The 20,804-nt window shown below is 41.3% G+C and overlaps 2 protein-coding genes across 2 annotated transcripts in view; one reads left to right on the top strand and one right to left on the bottom strand.

The window, feature by feature from the left end:
• The window catches only part of LOC110472112 (cytosolic phospholipase A2 beta), a 30,299-nt gene extending 22,279 nt beyond the window's left edge, over positions 1-8,020 (top strand). The window contains exons 19-21 of the mRNA XM_031505022.2: positions 1,396-1,562; positions 2,068-2,254; positions 4,418-8,020. Of these exons, the coding sequence (XP_031360882.1) occupies positions 1,396-1,562; positions 2,068-2,254; positions 4,418-4,656 (593 nt within the window). The 3' untranslated portion in view covers positions 4,657-8,020. The remainder of the gene's footprint in view (positions 1-1,395; positions 1,563-2,067; positions 2,255-4,417) is intronic.
• Positions 8,021-9,603: 1,583 nt separating this feature from the next.
• Positions 9,604-20,804, bottom strand: part of SPTBN5 (spectrin beta, non-erythrocytic 5) — an 89,171-nt gene continuing 77,970 nt past the window's right edge. The window contains exons 56-67 of the mRNA XM_077784151.1: positions 20,429-20,584; positions 19,696-19,913; positions 17,896-18,085; positions 17,003-17,179; positions 15,956-16,060; positions 14,332-14,952; positions 13,286-13,357; positions 11,646-11,732; positions 11,149-11,240; positions 10,894-10,979; positions 10,293-10,428; positions 9,604-9,713 (exon numbers count right to left, since the gene is read on the bottom strand). Of these exons, the coding sequence (XP_077640277.1) occupies positions 9,635-9,713; positions 10,293-10,428; positions 10,894-10,979; positions 11,149-11,240; positions 11,646-11,732; positions 13,286-13,357; positions 14,332-14,952; positions 15,956-16,060; positions 17,003-17,179; positions 17,896-18,085; positions 19,696-19,913; positions 20,429-20,584 (2,019 nt within the window). The 3' untranslated portion in view covers positions 9,604-9,634. The remainder of the gene's footprint in view (positions 9,714-10,292; positions 10,429-10,893; positions 10,980-11,148; positions 11,241-11,645; positions 11,733-13,285; positions 13,358-14,331; positions 14,953-15,955; positions 16,061-17,002; positions 17,180-17,895; positions 18,086-19,695; positions 19,914-20,428; positions 20,585-20,804) is intronic.

Genomic DNA, 20,804 nt, shown 5'->3' with positions numbered 1-20,804 from the left:
GAGACAGGATTTATTTAAGATCTCTATTTGGATGTGGGGTGAAAGAGTGGATTCTCACAAGAAAAGTGTCTACTTGTATTTCACATACACAGTCATGAATAAATGCTACAAAGTTCCATCTCTGTGATAAGAAAAGAAGGGTAATGGAATTTCATCTAAAAATGTTCACCGGGCCAAATAAATCTAAAAAGTAAGCTCTGTTTCTTCTGTGGGGGACTGCAAGCAAATGTCTCTTATTACAGTTGAATCTGTGAATTCTCAGCAGCCTTGAACATTAAAATAAGCACATTTTGTAAAGACTTGACAGGGAGGGAATGGAAAAATTAGGAATTATTACTTCAAGCTGGTGTGAAACATTCCAGGCTATGGAGCAAGCTAGATTTACTCTGCATGGTTTAAATCAACACTACAGAATGAGGCCAAGGAAGCAGAGCAATTGAATGAATTGAAATGCAGAAACTTAGCAACAGTATTTCTGTGATCAACAATTGCCTAAAATGCCTAAACACAATGATTTGAGGCTCAAGTATTCTGCTCTGGGCTTTGCTGCCTCATTTTGTGAACTTGAGGAACATTCTCAAACCACTATTTTGATATTTAAAACCATGGCAAGATGTTCCATGGGAGTGAAAGTATACTAGAGGAAAAATAGAGGACTTGCTGTCTACAGGGCAAGATGGTGAGGTTGCTAGCAGAGAAGTAAGAATCAAGGTATCAGAAACTGGCTTTAGATTTCAACTTGCCAGTTGGTGTAATCACCTTTTGGCATTAATATGAGGTTTAATTAAATCAAGCAGTATTTTAAGCTGTTGGTAGGTGATGTTATATGCATGGTGTGGTATTTTTTTAAAGCACGGCTAAAATAGTTTATATGACATCACTGAAAGCAAGTTAAAGTCAGACTTTTCAGCCTGAGAGACGGGTTGAAAACAAACCCTGAGAAGGCAAAACAAAAAAAGAGCAATGCAAAAGTGCAATGATGTATTGCATTTGTTGCTTGTGTTGCTGCACTGTGAAATTGTTTTTGTTGTTTGCATTTTTCCCAGTTCTTAGGGGGGAAAAAAATCTGTTGAAGTCTGTATTCTGTGAAAAATGACTCCCCAGAGCAGCTGTGAGGTCAGTGGAGTCTCTGTCTCGCCTGTCCTCTGTCTGGCTGCCCCACAGCCTGCCTTTGTGAGTGTGCTTGGGAGTGTGTGGAAACAGGCCAGGTGTGTCCAGATGTGCAATTTGAAGGGCATGCTCCTGAGGCTGTATTTGTGGGCTCAGGTTGTGGAGGGAGGTGACCTCAGTCTGGAAGGGTAACCAAGGAGCTGCCCTTAGCATATAGCACAGACAGAATTGCTCACTCCTCCTTTCCTAAAAATGCACCACTAACTATATTAAAATGTTTTTCAGACACTGTGCTGGACGGTTTCCCTAACAATCTGACACCGCTGCAGAAATATCTTTGTCTGATAGATGTTGGCTATTTCATCAACACCAGTGGTGCAGCACTTTTCAAGCCAGAGAGGAATGTAGATGTCATTATATCCCTTGATTATGGTTTGGGAAATGTGTTCAAGGTGAGGAGATTAACTTACTCTGCTCTTTGCAGAGTAAAACTCATCTTATTAAAGCTTTTAAGTAAGTGGATGTCTAAATCTTAATCATATATCACCATACCTTGAGGAAGGAAAGAAACTTCCTTCAAGAACAGAACTATACAAACTGTTAGGCTCTTTTTTCTGTAGGGGATTACAGCATCCACTTCCTAGAATTCTCAGGGAATTGCAGTAATAATTGTTTGCTGAAGACATGCCTGTGACCTCTCCTGGTCTGTCATGATGAATTCTGAGTGTAACTTTGAGTCATTCACTTGGGCTTGTAAAAAATGTTACAGGGTGATAAGTGTCATTGTCTGACTGATGTGTGGTGATCGAAAGTAAGGTTGTACTGTGGCCACAATTTGCACTACACATTTCACAGGGTTTCTAGGGAATGGGTTAAGATGTCATTGTATTCCAGGATACCTGAGTAAACCTGATTCCTTCTTTAGAGCTTTAACTTCATGGCATTCTGTGTCCACAGCAATTAGAGATGACATATAAATATTGCAAGATACAGAATATCCCATTCCCCAAAGTGGAGCTAAGTCCAGAAGAGGAGAAGAACCCAAAGGAATGTTACATATTTGCAGAGGCAGAGGATCCCAGAGCACCTATAGTAATCCATTTTCCCTTGGTGAATGACACCTTTAAGGAATTCAAGGAGCCAGGTAAATGCAACAGAATGGTGCACTATGCTCTATCCCTGGTATGTATTACATGTCCACTGATGGCAGGCAGAAGAACAGCCTCCATACTCCTGCTGGTTGTTCTCCACTTGAAAAGCATGGAGGACACAGTCCTGGGCAACTCAGTGCCCCACTGCCTCCTCCAGCCCTGCCTGTGGCAGATGGCTCATGTCACTGTCCCTTGCAGCAGAGCTGCAGGTCTTCTTCACTTGTGCCTGACACTATGTCCTGCCTGATGTGCAGAGTACTGGAATTTTTCTGGCACTGGGAAGAGGGAGAGTAAAGAAAGGCCCAGAGAGCTGTGGGAACAGGGAGGTAAGGGCCTCCTGAAGGACCTGCTGGTGGGCTGGAAAGCAGCAGCAGGATCTGACCCTTGGGCCATCCAGCCCCAGAATTGGCCCTGCATCCCTGCCTTCTCCAGGCAGGTTGCCTGTGATGGAGAAGGAGGTGCCTGGGGCGAGCTCCTTCCAGCTTTACCCAAAATTCTGTGGGGGCCCTAAGTGAGACCAGAGCAAAATGGAAGTCTCTGATGGAGCATTTGGGAAGGGTAGGAATAGCAGCAAAAAGTACTTTTCTGCTCTGATATTCAGTGATGCTCAGTGAATATATACAGTAAGAGCTAAATCAAGAAAATCACATTTAGAAACTCAGTGGATGAAAAGAGGAGATACTCTATAGAGAGAGCTAGGTTTGTTCAGTGGAGGCTGGAAATGGTTCAAATGGCAACGTGGGGTGAGATCCAACCGTTGAGCAGTGGGTGGCAGGTAAAGCAGGTGAAGATTTTGGAATCTCTCTGAATGAAAAATAAATTACAGTGGCTGCTGCCAGTTCTCTGTGCTCCAGACCCAAACTGGTGAGCTCTGACACTCACCTGCGTGTCTCTGAGCAGTTGCTGATTCATCCATCGAGCTGACAACCAGCAGCTGATGTGGGTGGTTGGAGAAGGGGGTCCTTGGCAACCTGCTTTCATGGATTTCAAGTTTAACAGTGGAGCTTTCTGTTTCTAGGGGGATGAGAGACATCTTGTGGAATGTGGGTAGTTATTTTTCTTGTTTTTAACTATTTAAATTCTAAAAGGACTCAGCCTGTGAATTTCCCATTTGCAGTGCAGCAGTTACAGACTGTGCTTTGGTGTGCTTGAGGCAGATGCAGCGTTATCTGGATGTGGACAGCATAGATAATGCATCTTTCTGCGTATTGTGAGGCTCAGTGAAGCAACATTAGATATTTTTAATTCAGCCATTTCTAGTGTAGCCTGTGTGTAGCACCCAGAGATCACACTGTTCAGAAACCACTAGGTTAGACTAACACCTGCTGTGTGTTGAGCACAATTCTTGTGTCTTTTTCCTGAGGTTCTGGTTGAAATCATAAGGAATATCTCAGCAGTCTGTTTGTAGCCCTGCTGATAGTCATCTTACATTCTATTAGCATTTTGGGCATATTTGGTTCAGACTGCAAGGAGACAGGCAGAAAAAAAAAAAAAAAAGTGAAGAAATGAAGCAAAAAATTTTGTAGAAATGTAAATATGTGACTGCTGAAATCCTAGGTGCAGGTAGTTAGGGAGTCCTAGCAAAAATATTGTTGTAACAGGGAGTATGGATGTCGCCAGTTCCAAGAGGCATAATCTGAGGCCAGGCTGGAGTTTGCTGAGAGTCTGATGTAGGATGCTCTGCACTCTGCAACAGGCAGTCCATCCAGCATCACAAGGTCTCCTTGTACGTCCACTCACTCTAGCTGGCAGACATGCATTTGTCACCACTAATCTAGGGGCAATCATGGATTTTGAAAAGTGTTCCAGGTGTGTGCCTTGGTCTGAGAATCAGACTTAAGGAGTTTGGGAATGGATGTGGACCCATGGGCATGCTGCCAAGGAATGGTATCTACAGTGGCAGGACAAGGAGGAATGTAAGAATTTGTGCCAGCTCTGCTGAGAGATTTCTGGGTCTGAGCTTTAGCAGGAGGGGAAGGAGGAATAACTGGGAAAATTGGCCAGAAATGGCTCTTTCAAGCTGTGGAGTGGGTTTGCAGTATTTCTTGTGGGCTGTTTTTAACATTGGGTCCTGCCAAGTAGGTCAGTCCGCTACAACACTGACTGATAGTACCCCAGATTCATCTCACTGTAGTGGCTTTTGTCTTTCTCTGCAGGGGTGAAGCGTGATCACTCGGAGATGGAAGAAGGCAAAGTAAATCTGGAGAACAACTGCTCACCATACTACCTCATTAGGCTAATTTACTCCTCTGAAAATTTTGACAAACTTGTAAACCTGAGCAAATACAACATCCTCAATAACAAAGACCTGCTCCTCCAGGCGATCAGGAGTGCTGTAGAACGAAGGAGAAGCAGAAGGACTGGGAATTTCTCCAGCTACTCTGGATACCCCTAAGCTGGGTTTTTGCACTGTTCCCCACTGAAGGCTATGGCAGCACATTGCAACACATCACAGTCATGTTGCAACATATCGCAGTGTTCATCGTTTGCAGAAAACTGATGAAACCTGTACATTTCTTACCTTGCTGTGTTCAAGCTCCCAGCTTTCAGAAGCATTTATTTTATCTCCTTCCCCCACATTTTCATCCCACAAAAGTCTCACAATGTGGTCTTATTTGTTAAGAAATAAGGGTCCTGGTTAGCAGGGACATCCCAGGATCTTCTTGATGTTACAGTATATGGTGGTGGTGGTGATAGTTTTTGTATGAGCCTGTCCCTTCAACCCTGAGCCCATTATTAATGTCCTTTCAATACTTGATTACAGATCAAGTCCTGGCCATTTACATTCAGTGATGTCCATATTTTCAGATAGGCTGAGCAACTAGAATTTGTGCTGAATTGGTGGGCTCAGCTTTGAAGTCGGGCATATATATGTGAAAAGCAGCCAAACTGCAGTGTGGACAATTGCACTCTGTCTGGCCTATTCCCCTTGCTGATGTAGAAGTTACTCCTTTTTTCCATTCCCCTGCAAGACTTTGGCACAGAAATGCTGCTCCAGACTACCACCGAGGGGGTGGTTACATTTCAAAAGAGAGGGCAGTAGCAGCAGTGAGTGAGCACAGTTCTTTCGAGCATTGGCTGCAGGAAAAATTCTAAATAAAGCACATGCAATTGTATTGATTTATATCAGCAGTGCCTTTATGGATTAAAATGTCAAGAGCCTGAATTGAATTTTTCATAGCAGAAGCTTGAGAGGAATAATTGCCATAGACTCAAGTACATTTAATTTAGTGATCCTGACTGATCACTAAAGCTGGTTCTCCTTCCAGATGTAAACTTAATGTAGAACAACATAACTCACTAACACAGTGCAGAGCCATTGTATTTTCACACACAGAAGATTTTTCCCTTTATAGTATTCTGTCTCTAACATCACAGACGAAGTATTTTTAATAGGTGCTACATAAAATAGAGCACAAATTTAAAAAAATAGGACACTCATTTTCCTCTTGCTGGTGGAAAATATTTGGAAAATGACACCTGGTTTTCATTCGCTTTGGAATGCAGTGAAAGACTTTGCCTTGAGCTAGAAGCTTGGAACATCTTTATAGCCCTCCACTAGATTAAAAAGATCATAGGGAAGGATGCTGAGTAATATAAAACAGAGCTTCACAGAAGCTGGAGAAGTTTGCAGACTTCCTTACACTGAAGAATTTGGACCTGCTTCTGGATTATTTTTTCCAAATGCAGCATATTCATCAGGACTTCCAAGAAAAATCTTACATATTTCTTCTGCATTGGAAATTCATTTGAAATCTAGAATTAGTTGTACTTGAAATCCAAAATCAGAAAAAGAACAAGGAAGAGGGGTATGTCTTTTTGGTATACACAGACAATATTTAAACTCAAAGGGAGAGCATTTACAAGAGACTCATTGTCTGAAGCCTGCATCTACTAAATGCTGCTTCTGCTGCAATGGCAATGGCTAAGGCCCAGCAATTCATGTACAATGCTTACTTGCTGAGGTAAGGAACACCATCCAGAACTGAGAAGTCAACAGCTGGAATGAAGCTGTACCTAGGGATTCAGGTCAGGAGAAGTTAAGAACTAATCGGATCCTAGCTACAACACAAAACATAAAGAGCCATTTTGAGTTGGGAGTTGATCCAGCTGGATCTGTTACCTTTGCACAGGAGAGCAGCATGTCCTGATGGAGCTCTCCGGGGCACCTACAAGCCCACATGGCTCTGTGCACACATGTGCACAGGGTGTGCAGCATTTCCGTGCTTCTCTGGCTGGTCCTAGAAAGCTCTGCTGCTGCAAAAAGATATGGCTGCTGTGTCCATGGGCTACAGAGAACAATTTGTAACCCTTGTGAACCTTGCTAGCACGTACCCAGCAGCAAGGCAGCTCAGCCACACTGAGAAAATTTGGTCTTTCAAAATGCTCCACAGACTAATAATTGGGGCATGTTTGGTGCATTCATAGTCCTGCTAATACAAACAGAAAAGCCCAGTAAAATGTGAAGGCGCCACAAACCCACAAGGTTTTCAGGTAACCCACAGCTGGTGGGGAATTACTGTTCTGAGGGATTGTTAAATCCTGTTACAAAGGGAGTGTGGGAGGGAGGGAGCTGTGGGTGGGGAAGGTGGTGTGACTCTGCTGGGAGAACTGTCCAGAGGTTTTGCCAACTCTTAAAATCAGGTTGGGAACTGCTGTCTAATCTTGCACCCAGAGGCACAGACAGGTATGTGCCCCTTCATTTCCTTGGTGCCCTACGTGGTACCTCTGTAGCCTTAAATTATAATAGCTTTTTTTGAAATATATTTTTGCATTTCAGAGCCTGAAATTATGTGAGGGCTGTATCATTGCCTATCGGAGTGCCTTTTTATTTCAGTTTGGTTGCCTTTTTTGTTTTTGTGACATGATGTGGGTGTGGCATATGGGAACACTGTTTAGTGGTGGACGTGGCAGTGCTGAGTTAACAGTTGGACTGAATGGTCCAACCTAAATGATTCTATGATTCTATGACATTGAAGGAGTGTGTTGCTGGCTTGATGGTGTAGTAGGAGGACCTGGAGGGCATTTGTGAGGACAGAGGCTGCTGGAGAATTCTGCAGGCTGGAGGGACCTACACCTTGTACAGTCTTGTCTGTGCAGCTTGTGGGAAGTGGTGGCTGGCACAGGTTGTCCCTCAAAGCACTTGTGAACTGTAGTTCAGAGCATGCTGATTTGCACTGCCCCCAGACCACAGAAATATAAGGAAGGTATTGTTTCAGTGGCATAAGGCTGATAGTGACCTGTGCTCAGGACTGGTCCTTGTTCCCTTTAGGGTAAACATGGAGTCTAAGGGCCTCTGAAATGCTGTGTGGTTGTTCCTCAGAGGCTGTGGTTTTGTTTTTTCCCTTGGCCCCATTCTTGCCTGGCCTAATACCATGTATTGTGCTGTGACTGAACAGAGTGCATGCAAACCAAAGCAGGCACTTCCAGGAGAAAGCTGCTTTTCTCTGCATCTCATCAAAAAAGGCATGTGCCATACTTATAAACCAGGCCTTGCTGGTCTGGTGTTGTGTTCACTTAACCACTGAAGATGGATGCATGCCTGCCAAAAACCTTATCCGAAATGCACCCCAGATCACTGCTCTTGGATGAACGTTTTGCTGGAAAACCCCCAAAAATACAGAGCTTGCTATCTGCTGCCAAACACAAAGGAAATGACACTGTTCTTATAACTATTACCTGCTCTTCATAGAAATTGCTTGCTTGTGTCTTTTAAGTGTTTAATAATATATTAATTAAAAATAAAATATTGAAAAAGAGCACCAGACCCATGAAAGTCTTTATGCACTTAAGCACAAAACAAGGCTTTTTCCAGGTGTATATGCTCTACTTATGCTAAATGCCTGCTGAGAACTTCACAGGGCATTCACTGGTTTCAAGATTGAATGGAAGAAATATGGGAGAATATTTTCTGGCTTACAATGAGAACCTGGAGAACCTGGAATAAAAGCTACCTCCTGTGGTAAAACCTTCTACCTTTTTCAGTGGAATGGTAAAAAGCAGGGCAAGGAGGCAGCTGTATTGAGCCACAGCCAAGGCACATATTTGTTCAATTAAATGGTAAGTTTAAAATACTGAAATGGTTTTTTTTTTGTTTTTTTTTTTTTTTAATCAGTTAAGAATGGTCAACAATAATGAAATGCATATGTTTCCCATTACTTTGATGTGCTGGGCTTTTTGTATTTCGTGACAGGCAGCAGCTCCAGCTGGGGCAAACAGAGGAGAGAGATGAACTAGCCAAAAAGATGAAATTATTAGCTCATGTATTGGATGCCTGTGACTGATCTGAATCAGACTGAATACAAACTCTAGATGGTGCATGTGCCCATAAAGTATTTACATAAACTCAGTGTAAAGTGCTCCCCTCCCTTACCACTGGAGAAGTAGTCAGTGCAGAGGAGAGGATTGCAAGCAGAGAGCAAGAGTGATGCTTCAGTCTGTATTAAAAGGGATGAAGGCAGAAGTCCTTGTGAGAGGAGTTAAGGACTTGAAGTTTTAGCTTCCACAAGTCAGGGAAGAGCTGCCAGTCACTACACTGTCCTGGGGGAAAAAATGCCATTTCTCTCCAGCTTCATGCTAGGTAACTTTTCCTTGGCTCAGAAACAGAGGTTGTAGGTAAATGTATATATTCTTCCCTATGATTACACCATACCTTAGCATGTGAAGCTTGCTGTCTGGGGACTAGACTTCCTCCTTGCTATTCTACTTCTCTTCTCCTTTTACACTGAAACACTGATTGTTCATGCCTTATTTAAGTTTCAAATTCCATTAAAAATGAGTAACACTGCAGGACTTTTTTTTCCTGGTAGCTTCATCCAGAAAGAATTGGCAAATAAAGAATTGTTGGTTAATGTGTTGTAAAAAAAGATTGTGGAGACCACAAAGTGCTGTAGGAAGCACATAACATTACCTTTGGTTGCACAGACCACCCAAACCTTGTAAATCTATTCTGTTGGTATCTGCAAATCTACTTGCACATGGCTGTAGTTAACTCACAGCTTGCACCTCATGCTCTGCTCACTGCTCCCCATTCTCACAGAATCATTTCATGTGAGCAGTCTGGCTTAAAGGTCCCCCTGCCCTTTGGTTTAGTATCTTGGAATAGATAACACTTGGGTAATAATGGCAAATGACAAAGTTATGTACACACAAAAGTATACCAGATGCAATCCTGTTTAATTAATTTAAAGATTTTATGAGATTAAATACATAATTTTAAAAGTTCAGAGGGAAGTGATTAACTTAAAACATATAAGTGTCTGAAATTCATTGAGGCAAATGTTATTTTTCTCTTACTGCTTTTAGTAGAGAGGGACGCAGTTTTGTTTTATTTCCACTCTGTTCTAGGCTTAAGGTGGTGATTGTGGCTTGTGTCACTGTAGGTCCACCTTAAAATCTCTGGAAAATTCTGCAGACCCTCTCTCTGGTTTGATTTTGAAGGAAGGTGTTCTCCTACAAATAAAATGCATCATCAGAAAATCAGGTATAATCTAGAGGAGTTTAAGTCTCTATATATGTAAGGTGTAAGGACTCATTAAGTGTCTAGCTCAGCAGCAAAAGTCTGCCCAGCTGTGGGACTAAGATTTCACATCATAGTCTGTGAGGTTTGTACAGACTTCAAATGCAAGAAAAATTATTTAAACAGGCCAGGTTTCTGAATTTGGCTGTAGCTGTGTTTTCCTTGCCTGTGTCTCCCCCGAGCCTCCTTTCCCCAGTCTCAACAACCCCAGCTCCCTCAGGGCCTCCTGGTAGGACTTGTTCTCCAGACCCTTCATTGCTGTTCTCTGGACATACTCCAGCTTTCCTGAAGTGAGCAGTCCAGGACTGAACAAAGCACTCGAGGTGTTGACTCACCAGTGCCAAGTACGGGGGGACAGTCACTGCCTTGCTCCTGCTGGCTGCATTATTTTTGTGACATTAGTGACAGAGGAGCAGGACTGTTTGACCTCAGGGCAGTCTCTTTGCAGGTGACTGCTACCTGAGCACAAACAGCACTGACATGTGTTCAGCTTTGTGGCACAGAGCCCATACCTCAGGAGTGAGCTTTTGCTGCTTAGTCTTTCAGCAGAGTCCCTGTCTGGAAAATCCCACATTCTTTTCTGGGATGTCTCTGTGCTTGAAATGAGAGTTTGAGCCATCACTGTAGAATAGGATCTGTTACCATGTCCTACAGAATTAAAAAAAAAAAAAAAATTAGATGTGGAGTATAATTTCCCAATTCTGGGTCCACAACAATTTTCTCTGGCCATCATAGTTATAATTATCCTATGGCTTCCTTCCCAGTAAGCCACTATGTAGAGAGATGTCCAGAAGAGATCTAGATTCAGAAGAAAAGCTATTGATCAAGATCCAATGCAGCTCCTTAATAAAAGGACAAATACCACACCCCTAGCAGAGAATAACCTGATGTTAGCCACAGTACAACTGAAAGACTTCTTTGCAAGTCACTCTGGACATTCCTCTGCCAGGTGACTACATCCCAGGTAGCAGGTGATTTGTGTATTGCTTTCTAACAGAGGATAAAGGATGGCTCAAAATGCCCCAAACTAAGGACATCTTGTCATTCTCTCCTCTTTCTCTTACCATCACTTGCTAAAAGCACAGCTCATTCTTGAAAGAAATGAGAACATACCTATATTATTCTGTAGTGATTGCAGCCAGTCCTCCATCAGTGTCTGAGAAGGTGCCGCAAGGAAATACTCTGCCCCATCTCTCAGCCTGTAAATAAGGATAGGAAAAGGTGAATTCCAGTCAGTTTTACCTTATACCTTCTATGCTTGTGAGTGTGAGACACTCCAGTTATGCCTCCTAACAACATACAGCCTTGGGTGACTGTGGGCAGGGAGCTGCATGGGCTGTTACTTGTGCCCTTCTCTGTAAGACTCACCTCAGCATGAAGGCATTCTCCTTCCTGGTGTAATTCACCAGCTTCTCACATTTTGCACCAGAAATGTCGAGGGACAGGACAGTGGATATGTTCTGAAGGGGGATAAAATTAAAACAAAATATCTTCTGTGTCCTTTCTGCTAGGATTCAATTCCATACCAACCTGCAGGCAGACTGCATACTCATCTCTTTATGTCTCTAGCTTTAATTCTAGTATCACTGGATAGGAAGAACCACAGCGGAGCCATGGACAATTGCATTACATCTTGAAGGCAATCCTTGAATAAGATATACCTTAAAAGAAGTATGTTTGAAAATTTCTGGAAGCTTATGAGTTTGTTTTCAGTTGTATGAGTTGAATAATCGCTGAAATTTCACTCAGCTCACATTTGAAAGGGAACAGATCACCCCAGCCCCAAACCAAAGGTGACATTTTAAAATTTATTTTTTTCATATGTAGACACAAAGGTTGCTAGAAAGATTAAAAAAACAAATTACCTTAGTTTCTTCTTTGTCATCATTATAGAAATCAAGCTTTAATCCATCAAGTTTTACATAGAAGGATTTCCAAGACCTTGAGTGTGGCTACATGAATAGAAAAGGTAATAAAATTCAGTTGTGAGGTATATATTTTATAGGAGTAGTGAAATCTTTCACATGCAACTTCCACAGGATGCCAGAATCTGTTGATATTATGATCACAGAAGTTCTCACAGTCATTGTTATCTCTTAGAAAAACAGAACCTATTGTGGTTTCTGTGTGGAGGAAGGAAGGATCTCTATGTGTCAGAACTGAACAAATGACGTAACCTGGTTCAAGCAAGTTCTACACCATGTGGTCAGCAACATTTCTGAAGGTGGACAATCCAAGTTCTATCTAATTTTTGGCCATTAAAACCCAATTTTTTTCCCCTAGTTGGAACATCAGCCCCTGCCTGCTGGTCACAGGCTTTTATCAAGTGTGTTGTTACTATCTAGTGTGGCTGCTGAATTCTTCTTCATTTACTGAACTAACCCCAGTGGAATGCTACTGAAAACAATGTGCAAAATTAGCAGCTATTTCCAACCCCAACTATGTACCACTGAAACTTATCCATGAGACTCTTCTTGATAAAGGATCCTTAACTTATATTCATATTTTGTTATGACAGTGAATAAAATTGACAATTTGGTCAGTCAGAGAAAAGAAAGGAAACAGTTCTGAGAAAGGTGAAGTCAGAGCTTTTCTTATTGGGTAATATGGAATTTCAGTATCTATGAACACTAAATTCTGTGTGCCCAGAAGTGAAGAAAAACTAAATTTATCTTCCAGAAGATGGAGTCCACACCAGATTAACCTTTTAAAAGAGGCCTTTCAAGTTAAAAATTTCAGAGGAAATACTCTATGGGACAAACAATCTTGTTACAATTTGTTCATGTGCAAACACTCAGCAGAAATTGCTGTCTATAGATTGGTGGTGAATATTAGAAAATTTCCTGGCCTGTTGTGATAATTAGGCTACTGGTTTGAAATGATATTATTTCTCAGGATAAGAATTTAGATTTGAGTTTCATTCAAACCAGTATTTAAGAAACCAATTCTTCAAAGATAAACAGAACCTTAATTCTGTTCTAGCACAGTTAGAAATTATGAATCTTGAGAGCATGAGGCTGAGGGCTTCCACTCCTGACAAAGTATCACAGGCTGTTACAGGATCATGAAGCTTTAGGATTTTTGTGGTGTGGTGGTTGTTTTTTGGTTGTTGTGTGGGGATTTTTTTTTGTTGTTGTTTCATTTGGTTTTTTCCCCCCCAATTCGGTTGATATATTGAAACCAGTTAATATACTGTTTATAATTAGGAAACTGTAAACAACATGCTCATACAGCCTAGGCTCTGGTTTATAAATCCAATAACTGTAGACGGACCCTGTTCTGTGTGATTCTCATTACAGGCAAAAATTCTATTGTCCCTTTCTCTGACAGATCAGGTACTGCCAAAGCCAATGGACAATTCCTCATGCATTTTAGGGATCACTGAAGCAAACCCACACTACTGAGCTCTTCTTCAGCAAGAGCTTATCCTGAAGAAGTCAGACCAGATCTGGACTGTAACTCAAGGAACAATGAAATAACCCAGAGTGATGGTATTTATTTCTACCTGTTGTCTTCGTGGAAGGAGCTGGTCTCGCTTTTCTAGGAAACCCTCCATGTTTTGGAGACTTGCAGAAACCTGAGACACACAAGAACATTGCTACTTAACTTGAAAACAGCCCTTAGGCCTATATTAAATTTCTAAAGGTATTTTTTAGGTAAATGCCATGCAAAGAAACTGATCTCTGGTTCCTCTAGACTTTACATTGACAGGACAGCTGGAAATCTTCATTAGGTTGCCATTGTATCTTTGATAAACTACCTAAATGAAGAGAATTCAAATCCTTCTCAAACAATTTACTTATGGAATTTTCTCTAGCTTAGTGTGTTAATTAACTAATATTATTTTTATATTATTACATGCATTTTACAACTTAAATCGTTCAAGTTATTCATACTACCTCCACAATTTTTGAGTTACACCAATTTATATTGTTGTACTGGTACACTTGAGTATGTGACAAACGTGCTCCTCTCAAGCATAGAGGAGCAAAAGGAAACAATTTTATCTGCCAATGAGTTAACAGTGAATTTCCTGCCAGGGTGACAAACAGGAGTTGTTGGTTCTAGTCTTGCATCTGGTCAGCTCTTTAACAAAGGTGCCATGAAGTCCTGCATCTCTCTGACTTCTAAACAGAGTGGACAGTAAGCACTACCACCTCACACAGAGGCTGTAGGTAAATCGTCCTCTTTGTGAGACACCATCTGTTTTTAAGTGCTCTGCTGAGTATTCAGCAGCAGGAATAGCCTCTAATTCAGGAAAAGAAAAACAGAAACCAATATAGTTGTTAAGACCTAGGCTATAAATATTAGTAAATTAAAAATAGTTTTAAGCTGTACATAGATGCTTAAGTCAACTGTCTTTGTGGAAAGTGTTTGAATTGCAAAGGCACATAAAATGCTTCTTGCTTGAATCCAGGAGTGTATCCACCAGAATTCTCATTGTATAGTGCTTTCTGTAACTTTCACACAGAACTTCCTGTTATTGCCTTACTTTAACCAGCACACTTCTCTCCACTAGTGAGGAGAGAACCAGAAATTCCTGGGACTTACCGAAGACGTGTTCTTTAATCTCTCCCAGGAGGAGCTAGACAGAAGTAAGTTTGGCAAGTTATCTAGCGACCTGCGTCCAGGCTCGGGTGGTGTTGCTGTTGGTTTGCTCTGCAGGCTGGAGAAAGAGGAGCCTATAGAACCTTTTTCCTGAGGAGATCTGTGGTCTGTGGCCTGTGATTGTGACAAATTGCTGCTGTGTTGCTGGCTTATAGGAGTAGGAGATAAAGGAGAGCCTAAAGAGCTGCGACTCTCCAAAGACACAGCCTGTGGGCCCACCACCTTTGGTGTAGCTGGAGTGATAATTTCACCGAGCCTTGTCTCAGCTTTCATTTCTGTTTTGTTGCTGCTTTGCACTTCAGGGACTTCTGAGGAAGTGAATTCTTGGAACCTTGTTGGAGATTTTTCAATAGGGGAGAAAATAGTTTCAAGTGGGACCCTCCATGACACGCTGTGTGTGGGCACAGGTGGCAGTGGCATTGTGCTCTTTGTCTCTGTCACTTTGGGCGGTGCATTCCTTTTGTCAGATGGTTTTCTTCTCAGAGAAGGAACCCGGACAACTTTGCCTTTTTCCTTCTGCTCACTCTCTTCTGTGTCCACTTGTTTCAGGAGATTCATCTCTCTCTGTAGGACAGCAGTATTAACTTTTTTAAAAACAGCAGTATTAATGTTTTTAAAATTGCCTTCATACATTCATTAATACTTACCTAAGATTTTTTTTTTTAATTTTTGAGCAGGAGCAGTTTTCTAGATAAACTGCCTCCTGGCGCTGAATCTTAAGGCCTGTACTTCCACTGGCATTCTTAGAGTTAGATCTAAATCTAATTGCTATGTGCTAAGCATTATTTTGTTGTCCAAATCATGAATACTAGTGGCCGTTAACCTCAAATATAGTGAATTCTGTCCTTAATACGTTCTCTGGAGGCTACTTTTTTTTTTTTTTTTAATAAGCTAAGGAGAAACTGTACTCCTTCTTTTTTGGCTCTGCTTCTTTACGTTTTCTGTAAGAACACTGAGTATTTGGGGTTGTTCTTGTGGAGAATTTTGGAGGGAAGTACCTTTGTCCCCTCAGCCAATTTGCAAGTCACTGAACAAAAGACAGATTAATCTTTAGCCTAAAGCCAAACACAACCACTGTGTTTTTATAATTATTTCAGGACAATAATTTTAAAAACCTCCCCCACATTGAAAGAGAATCTGAGAGGCTCACTGAATATCTTTGGTATTTAACACAATCCATTGTAAAAATCTTAAGCCATAAGGAAAAAGGGCTATATGTGCATTGGTCTCCATTTATTTTCAGCCCTTTGCTATCCTCTGTCACTTTCAGGTGGCTCCAGCTCCCTACTGGAAATCCTGAATGAAGCAAAATCTCTGCATCTTTGTAGCAAAGGATTACCCTGTTTCTCACACCCACTTTGCTGGTCCTGGCAGAAGAAAATTTCCACTTCTCCCCTGCAGCCTTTTCAAGCTAGCTGGTCTCTTTTGATCCACATACAGGTCTTGCTCTGTCTGAAATATTTCAGCTTTGGTTACTCATTTACCCATCTCTTACACTGAGTGACATTCAAACAATGACCTACATCATCTTGTTTCCTGCACAGCTCATCAGCCTTCTACAACTCACCTTAGTTTTCCTGCTTAGCTGAGCAAATTTCTCCTCCTGTGCTGCAAGCATCTTCTCAAAATCATGATGTTTCTTCAATAATTCCTCTACTTCAGACACTGAATCCTGAATGGAAAAATTGCCACATAGAGAAGTCCAAAATCAAGTCCATCAAAAGAGATTATACCTAAGATTTTCAGGTTGATCCATTCTATTCAGCCAAGTGAGGGTTCTGAAAATTTTGTAATTGGATGTCTAAACCTGTATTTGTGTATGAAAAAAATCTGAATTTACATTCTAAAAAAATGTCTATATCTTGCAGTCTGTCTACTGTGCAGGAGGAAAAGGGCTCAAACACCAACCTTATCTTTTCTGCAAGGCCATGTAGTACCATGGCTTCCAGCTGTAACTGTTTAGGTGCAGATTGAATACTTGGATTGGCTTGTGCTAGACACAGAGTTTGTTCCTACCCTACAACAAATGCATCTGTGACTTCTTTTATGTCCTCTGCTTAGTTTCTGATACCGAAGTTCATGACTTTGTTTTCCCATCTTATAAATTATCAGAAGACAGTCAAAAATGAGAGAAAAACCCCAGCAAAACAAACAAAAATATGGATGCTGGTGTTCAAAAAGGAATTTATAAGCTAGCTCTAAAGGTGCCCGTGTAAAACATTCTACCATTTAATAGGAATAACAAGGTGGGAAAAGCCCCCTTTTCCCCCTACAAGATGCAGAAAAACCCTTTTTCCTTTTGAATCAGGCTCTCAGCAAGACAGGGAAGATTGAACTTTCTGCAAGTTATGTGAAAAAATTATCTGGAATTCTTCCCAGGCTTCTACCACCCCCTGGACACCACCACTTCCAGGAGCCCATCACCATGTTAAATGCAGCAACTGCCCTGGGCTTACTTCTGCAAGAGGACAGAGATCCTGCCCTCTCAACTCTCAAGGGCACATTGCTGTTGAGATTGTGATTAATTTCAGGCCTGAGCTGGTCCATGAGCCAGGCCCTCTGCATATGCTGAGAGGCACACAGTGCTCAGGAATGCTGAAGGGTTGTTACTCACCCCATAGGAGGGATCTGAAAGAAAGCTCTCCTTGGCAGCCAGCCACGCTTCTGCTTGTTCAAGCTCTCTGCGGAGCAATTGGATCTCCCAGTTTTCTTCATATAACACTTTCCTCATGTCCCAGCTCTCCTTTACCTTCTTCATCAACTCAGACAGCTCTAACAGTTTTTCTTCAATCTAGAAAAAGAATATTTGTAATGCCAGGAGTTGAAAAATCCAGTCAGCTATCTGACAGTCACTAATCTGCCTTCATGGTTTAGAAGATGATCTCTAGATAATTTTGTGGTGGTAGCATAATTTAGAAAATATGTCCGAGTCCTCTTTTTTCCTATTTGAATTAATTTAACATGTAAATTGTGTAGCTTGATAATACAACTTTAGGCATATTCCACATCCTGTATGACAAATATTCTGCCATATGATTTCCCCATATGAAACTTTATACCCAGGCAATTTATACTACAAAACTAGTGAGAATCAGGAGATTCAACAAATACATGCACTTATGACAAGGTAACAATGGAGAGATTTCAACTGTGGAAAGTTTTCTTGCTATTTCTAAGTCTAGAAAAAGTCTAGGGCAAAGTCTAAAAATACACACAGAATAATGGAAATTTTAACATTCTTGCCCCTTTGGACATTTCTGAAGAATTACATATCTTCTGGTGAACTCAGGGCCATCAGCAATGCAAGGCAATAGCATTGTAATGTAACACAAGAACTTTAAAATGTGTTTTCTTTTTATGTGTGTTGCATGAAATATGTAGCTTTTAATAGTAAAGAACATGATTGTCCCATTTAGTTCTTCTGTTCTGAGACACAAAGCTGCATCTCTTGCCTGTTTCACCTCTTTGTTCACTCTTGTTGGTAAAATATTTAACTCTTCAACACACCTCTACAGACATGAAATGCCCATTCTTCATCAGGTCACCTCCTGCTCGCTGCATTTCTTCATATTTCAGCCACTGCTTTTCTATCTCACGCTTGTATTCCTCGTGGCGCTTGATGAGCAGCTCTGCTCCCAGGACATCGTTTGCCAGTTCCTCAGAGATCACCAGAGCATGCATCTCGTTGGCCCAGGCCCTGCAGAACAGGGACAAAGGGCAAAAAGGGAAGGAATCTGAGTCTGCTGGGCTTTTGGGAATTCACATATCCCATGGCTGTGGATTCATGAATACAGACCTTTATTTGCTCACAAAAGATATTAATATTGTCCTGATTTTGCGTGGGATAGCATTAATTCTGTTCTAAATGACTGGTGCAGTGCTGAGTTTTGCATTCAGTATGAGAATAATGTTGACAGCACGCTGCTGTTTGGGCTGTTGCTGAGTAGTGCTTACCCTGAGCCAAGTGTTTCTCAGTTTCCAAGGTTCTCCCAGTGAGGAGGTGGACAAACAGCCGGGCAGCGGGGAAACAAAGCCAGGACAGCTGACTTGAATGGGCCAAAGGGATATTCCACCCCATAGAACATCATACCCGTATGTAAACTGGAGAGCTGGCCAGGAGGGACCAATGTCTGCTTAGGGACAGGCTGGGCACCAGTGAGTGCATGAGCAATCATATTATGCATCAATAGTTTTTGGGAGGGTTATTTTCCTTTTCATAAAAAAAATATTTTTTTCATTATTAGTATTGTTATATTTTACTTTTTTTTCAATTACCAGAGTGTTCTTATCTCAACAAATGAGTTGGTTCTTTGTTTGTTTGCTTGTTTTTAATTTCTGATTCTCTTCCCCATCCCACTGGGAACCTGGGGGAGTGAGTGGCTTGGCTGTGGAAGTACTTAGCTGCTGACTGGGGATTAAACCACAGCAATATACAAAAATGTTGATGAAGGTTTACTCAGACATCTGGGGGATTTATAATATTCCCAATGCTGTTTCCATACGTAGCCTATTAAAAATAAAGATACCAAAGCATTGTGCGTTCAAATTCTCAGAAAGAACTAACTGCAATTGCCTAGGCTACACACTTTAACAGTATTTTTATACTTTGTAAAGGAACACAGAAACTTTCAGATGCCCATGAAAACCTTACCACCACACATAAGAGTACTTCATGTGCACAAAGAGCACTCATGAAAAGATGCATATTGATAGATACTTTTTAAGAAACATTTTCTACTCCATAATTCTCAACTGGCACAAACTTATGCATGATTTACCTGAGCTTAGGATCTATCCCTTAGCACAGTAAATGTCCAATAGTCAGTGGTAACCATTCCACTGTCTTTGTATTTCTACTCCTGTCATAGGTGATCTTTTTCATTACCTATTCTAGGAGATTAATGCAGCTGCTTTGACTCTGAGAAAAAGGGGCACTCATGTCTATGCAGGTGCACAAATTACTTTACTATCTAACCCTACCTTCCTACAGAATCAACACTATTTTCAATTGAAATTGTGAAATTTGTCCACAGGGACGGAATTCTCCAAGACTGTCTAGGAATTAGTCTAAAAAAATGTCTTTGTCATGCACACTATGCTGAGGCATCATGATCACCTCTGATAGCTGATAAATTCTGTGAAGTGCTGTTGAGGAGATGCCATGGATTATTATTCAAAGATATTTGAAAGCAAGCTGCAGAGCACCTGGGGCAGGAATCAAATAACTAACAGCTATAATTTAGAAAATCCTGTATGGGAAAGACAAGAGATAAGGCCCACTGCCAAACTCAAGGGGCCAATACATACATCAGCTCCCTGCAGTCATTGAAGTAGAGCTGGACTTGTTCTGCCTGGCTCAGTCTTGCCTTCCTCTCCAGAAACTTTTTGTCCAAGTTTTCCCAGCACTCATCCACATCTGTGAGTCTCTCCATGATGTTTTCCTTAACTTGAGGGTATGTGCGGCTGAGGTGCCAAGCGTCTCCTCGAATCCGTTCCAGCTCTTTCATAATGACTCCTAGATCTCTCTGGAATGGAGACAGAATGGATTGTAAGGCCAAGTCACTACTTAGTTCTATCAAAAGTGGATTTAACCATGATACATATATTTTCTACCCTCTGGCTGTACAGAGGCTGGAAATATTAATGCCTCTCAGTTTTCCTTTAATGCCTTGTTCACCATCAAATATAAAAGAAACTTCTTTAGACATTGAATTTTGGTTCAATGTCTTTAGACTGGTTGTTTTGGTAAATGTAGAGCTGAAGTTTCCTGCAGTTCAGCTGACACCTTTGCAATTTTAATAACAGCTTGGAATAGATTTTAGAAGAGAAGTTCATCCTTCAAAGCAAAAACATTAATAATATAATATCCCAATGTTAAAAACAGGAGGAAAAGGCCCTCTTCTGAGGCACAAAGAATATTTAAGGGTGCAATAAATTTGTCTTGCAAGCAAGGCCTTGAGAGGCATCCATCAAGAATCAATCTCCTTTTTTTTTTGCCATCTATGCTTTTCTGCTACTGCTTCATCACAGATCCTCTTACCTCTACTCCCTCAAGGTGGCTGAGAAGTGTCTGTACCCCTGGAAGATCATACCCATAATCTTCTATATCCACCACTGCCTCTTTCTCCTGCATCCAGCCCTTTACTTCATCCACATCGTGGTCATATTGGTGAACCTGATGGGCTGCTCTTAGGTTCTGGAATAAAGTAATTTAATGGTAATACTCTACAGCATTTTGCGTCTACAACAAGAAAAAAGGTAACCCTAATATGTCATAAAGCAGTACAAAATCACTGGGGATTTTGTGAGGGAATTAAACATCTTCCCCATTAAGTCACCTGAAAGTGAGCTGTTAACGTAATTTCCCCAAGTTCTGTTGGACAATGGAAAGAAACAGATGTCTCCAAAGAGCAATT

Source organism: Lonchura striata, chromosome 6 (assembly GCF_046129695.1).
Source record: "Lonchura striata isolate bLonStr1 chromosome 6, bLonStr1.mat, whole genome shotgun sequence".
Classification (NCBI taxonomy): domain Eukaryota; kingdom Metazoa; phylum Chordata; class Aves; order Passeriformes; family Estrildidae; genus Lonchura; species Lonchura striata.
The sequence above is the reverse complement of the archived record's forward strand: the minus strand, read 5'-3'. Positions and strand labels throughout refer to the sequence as shown.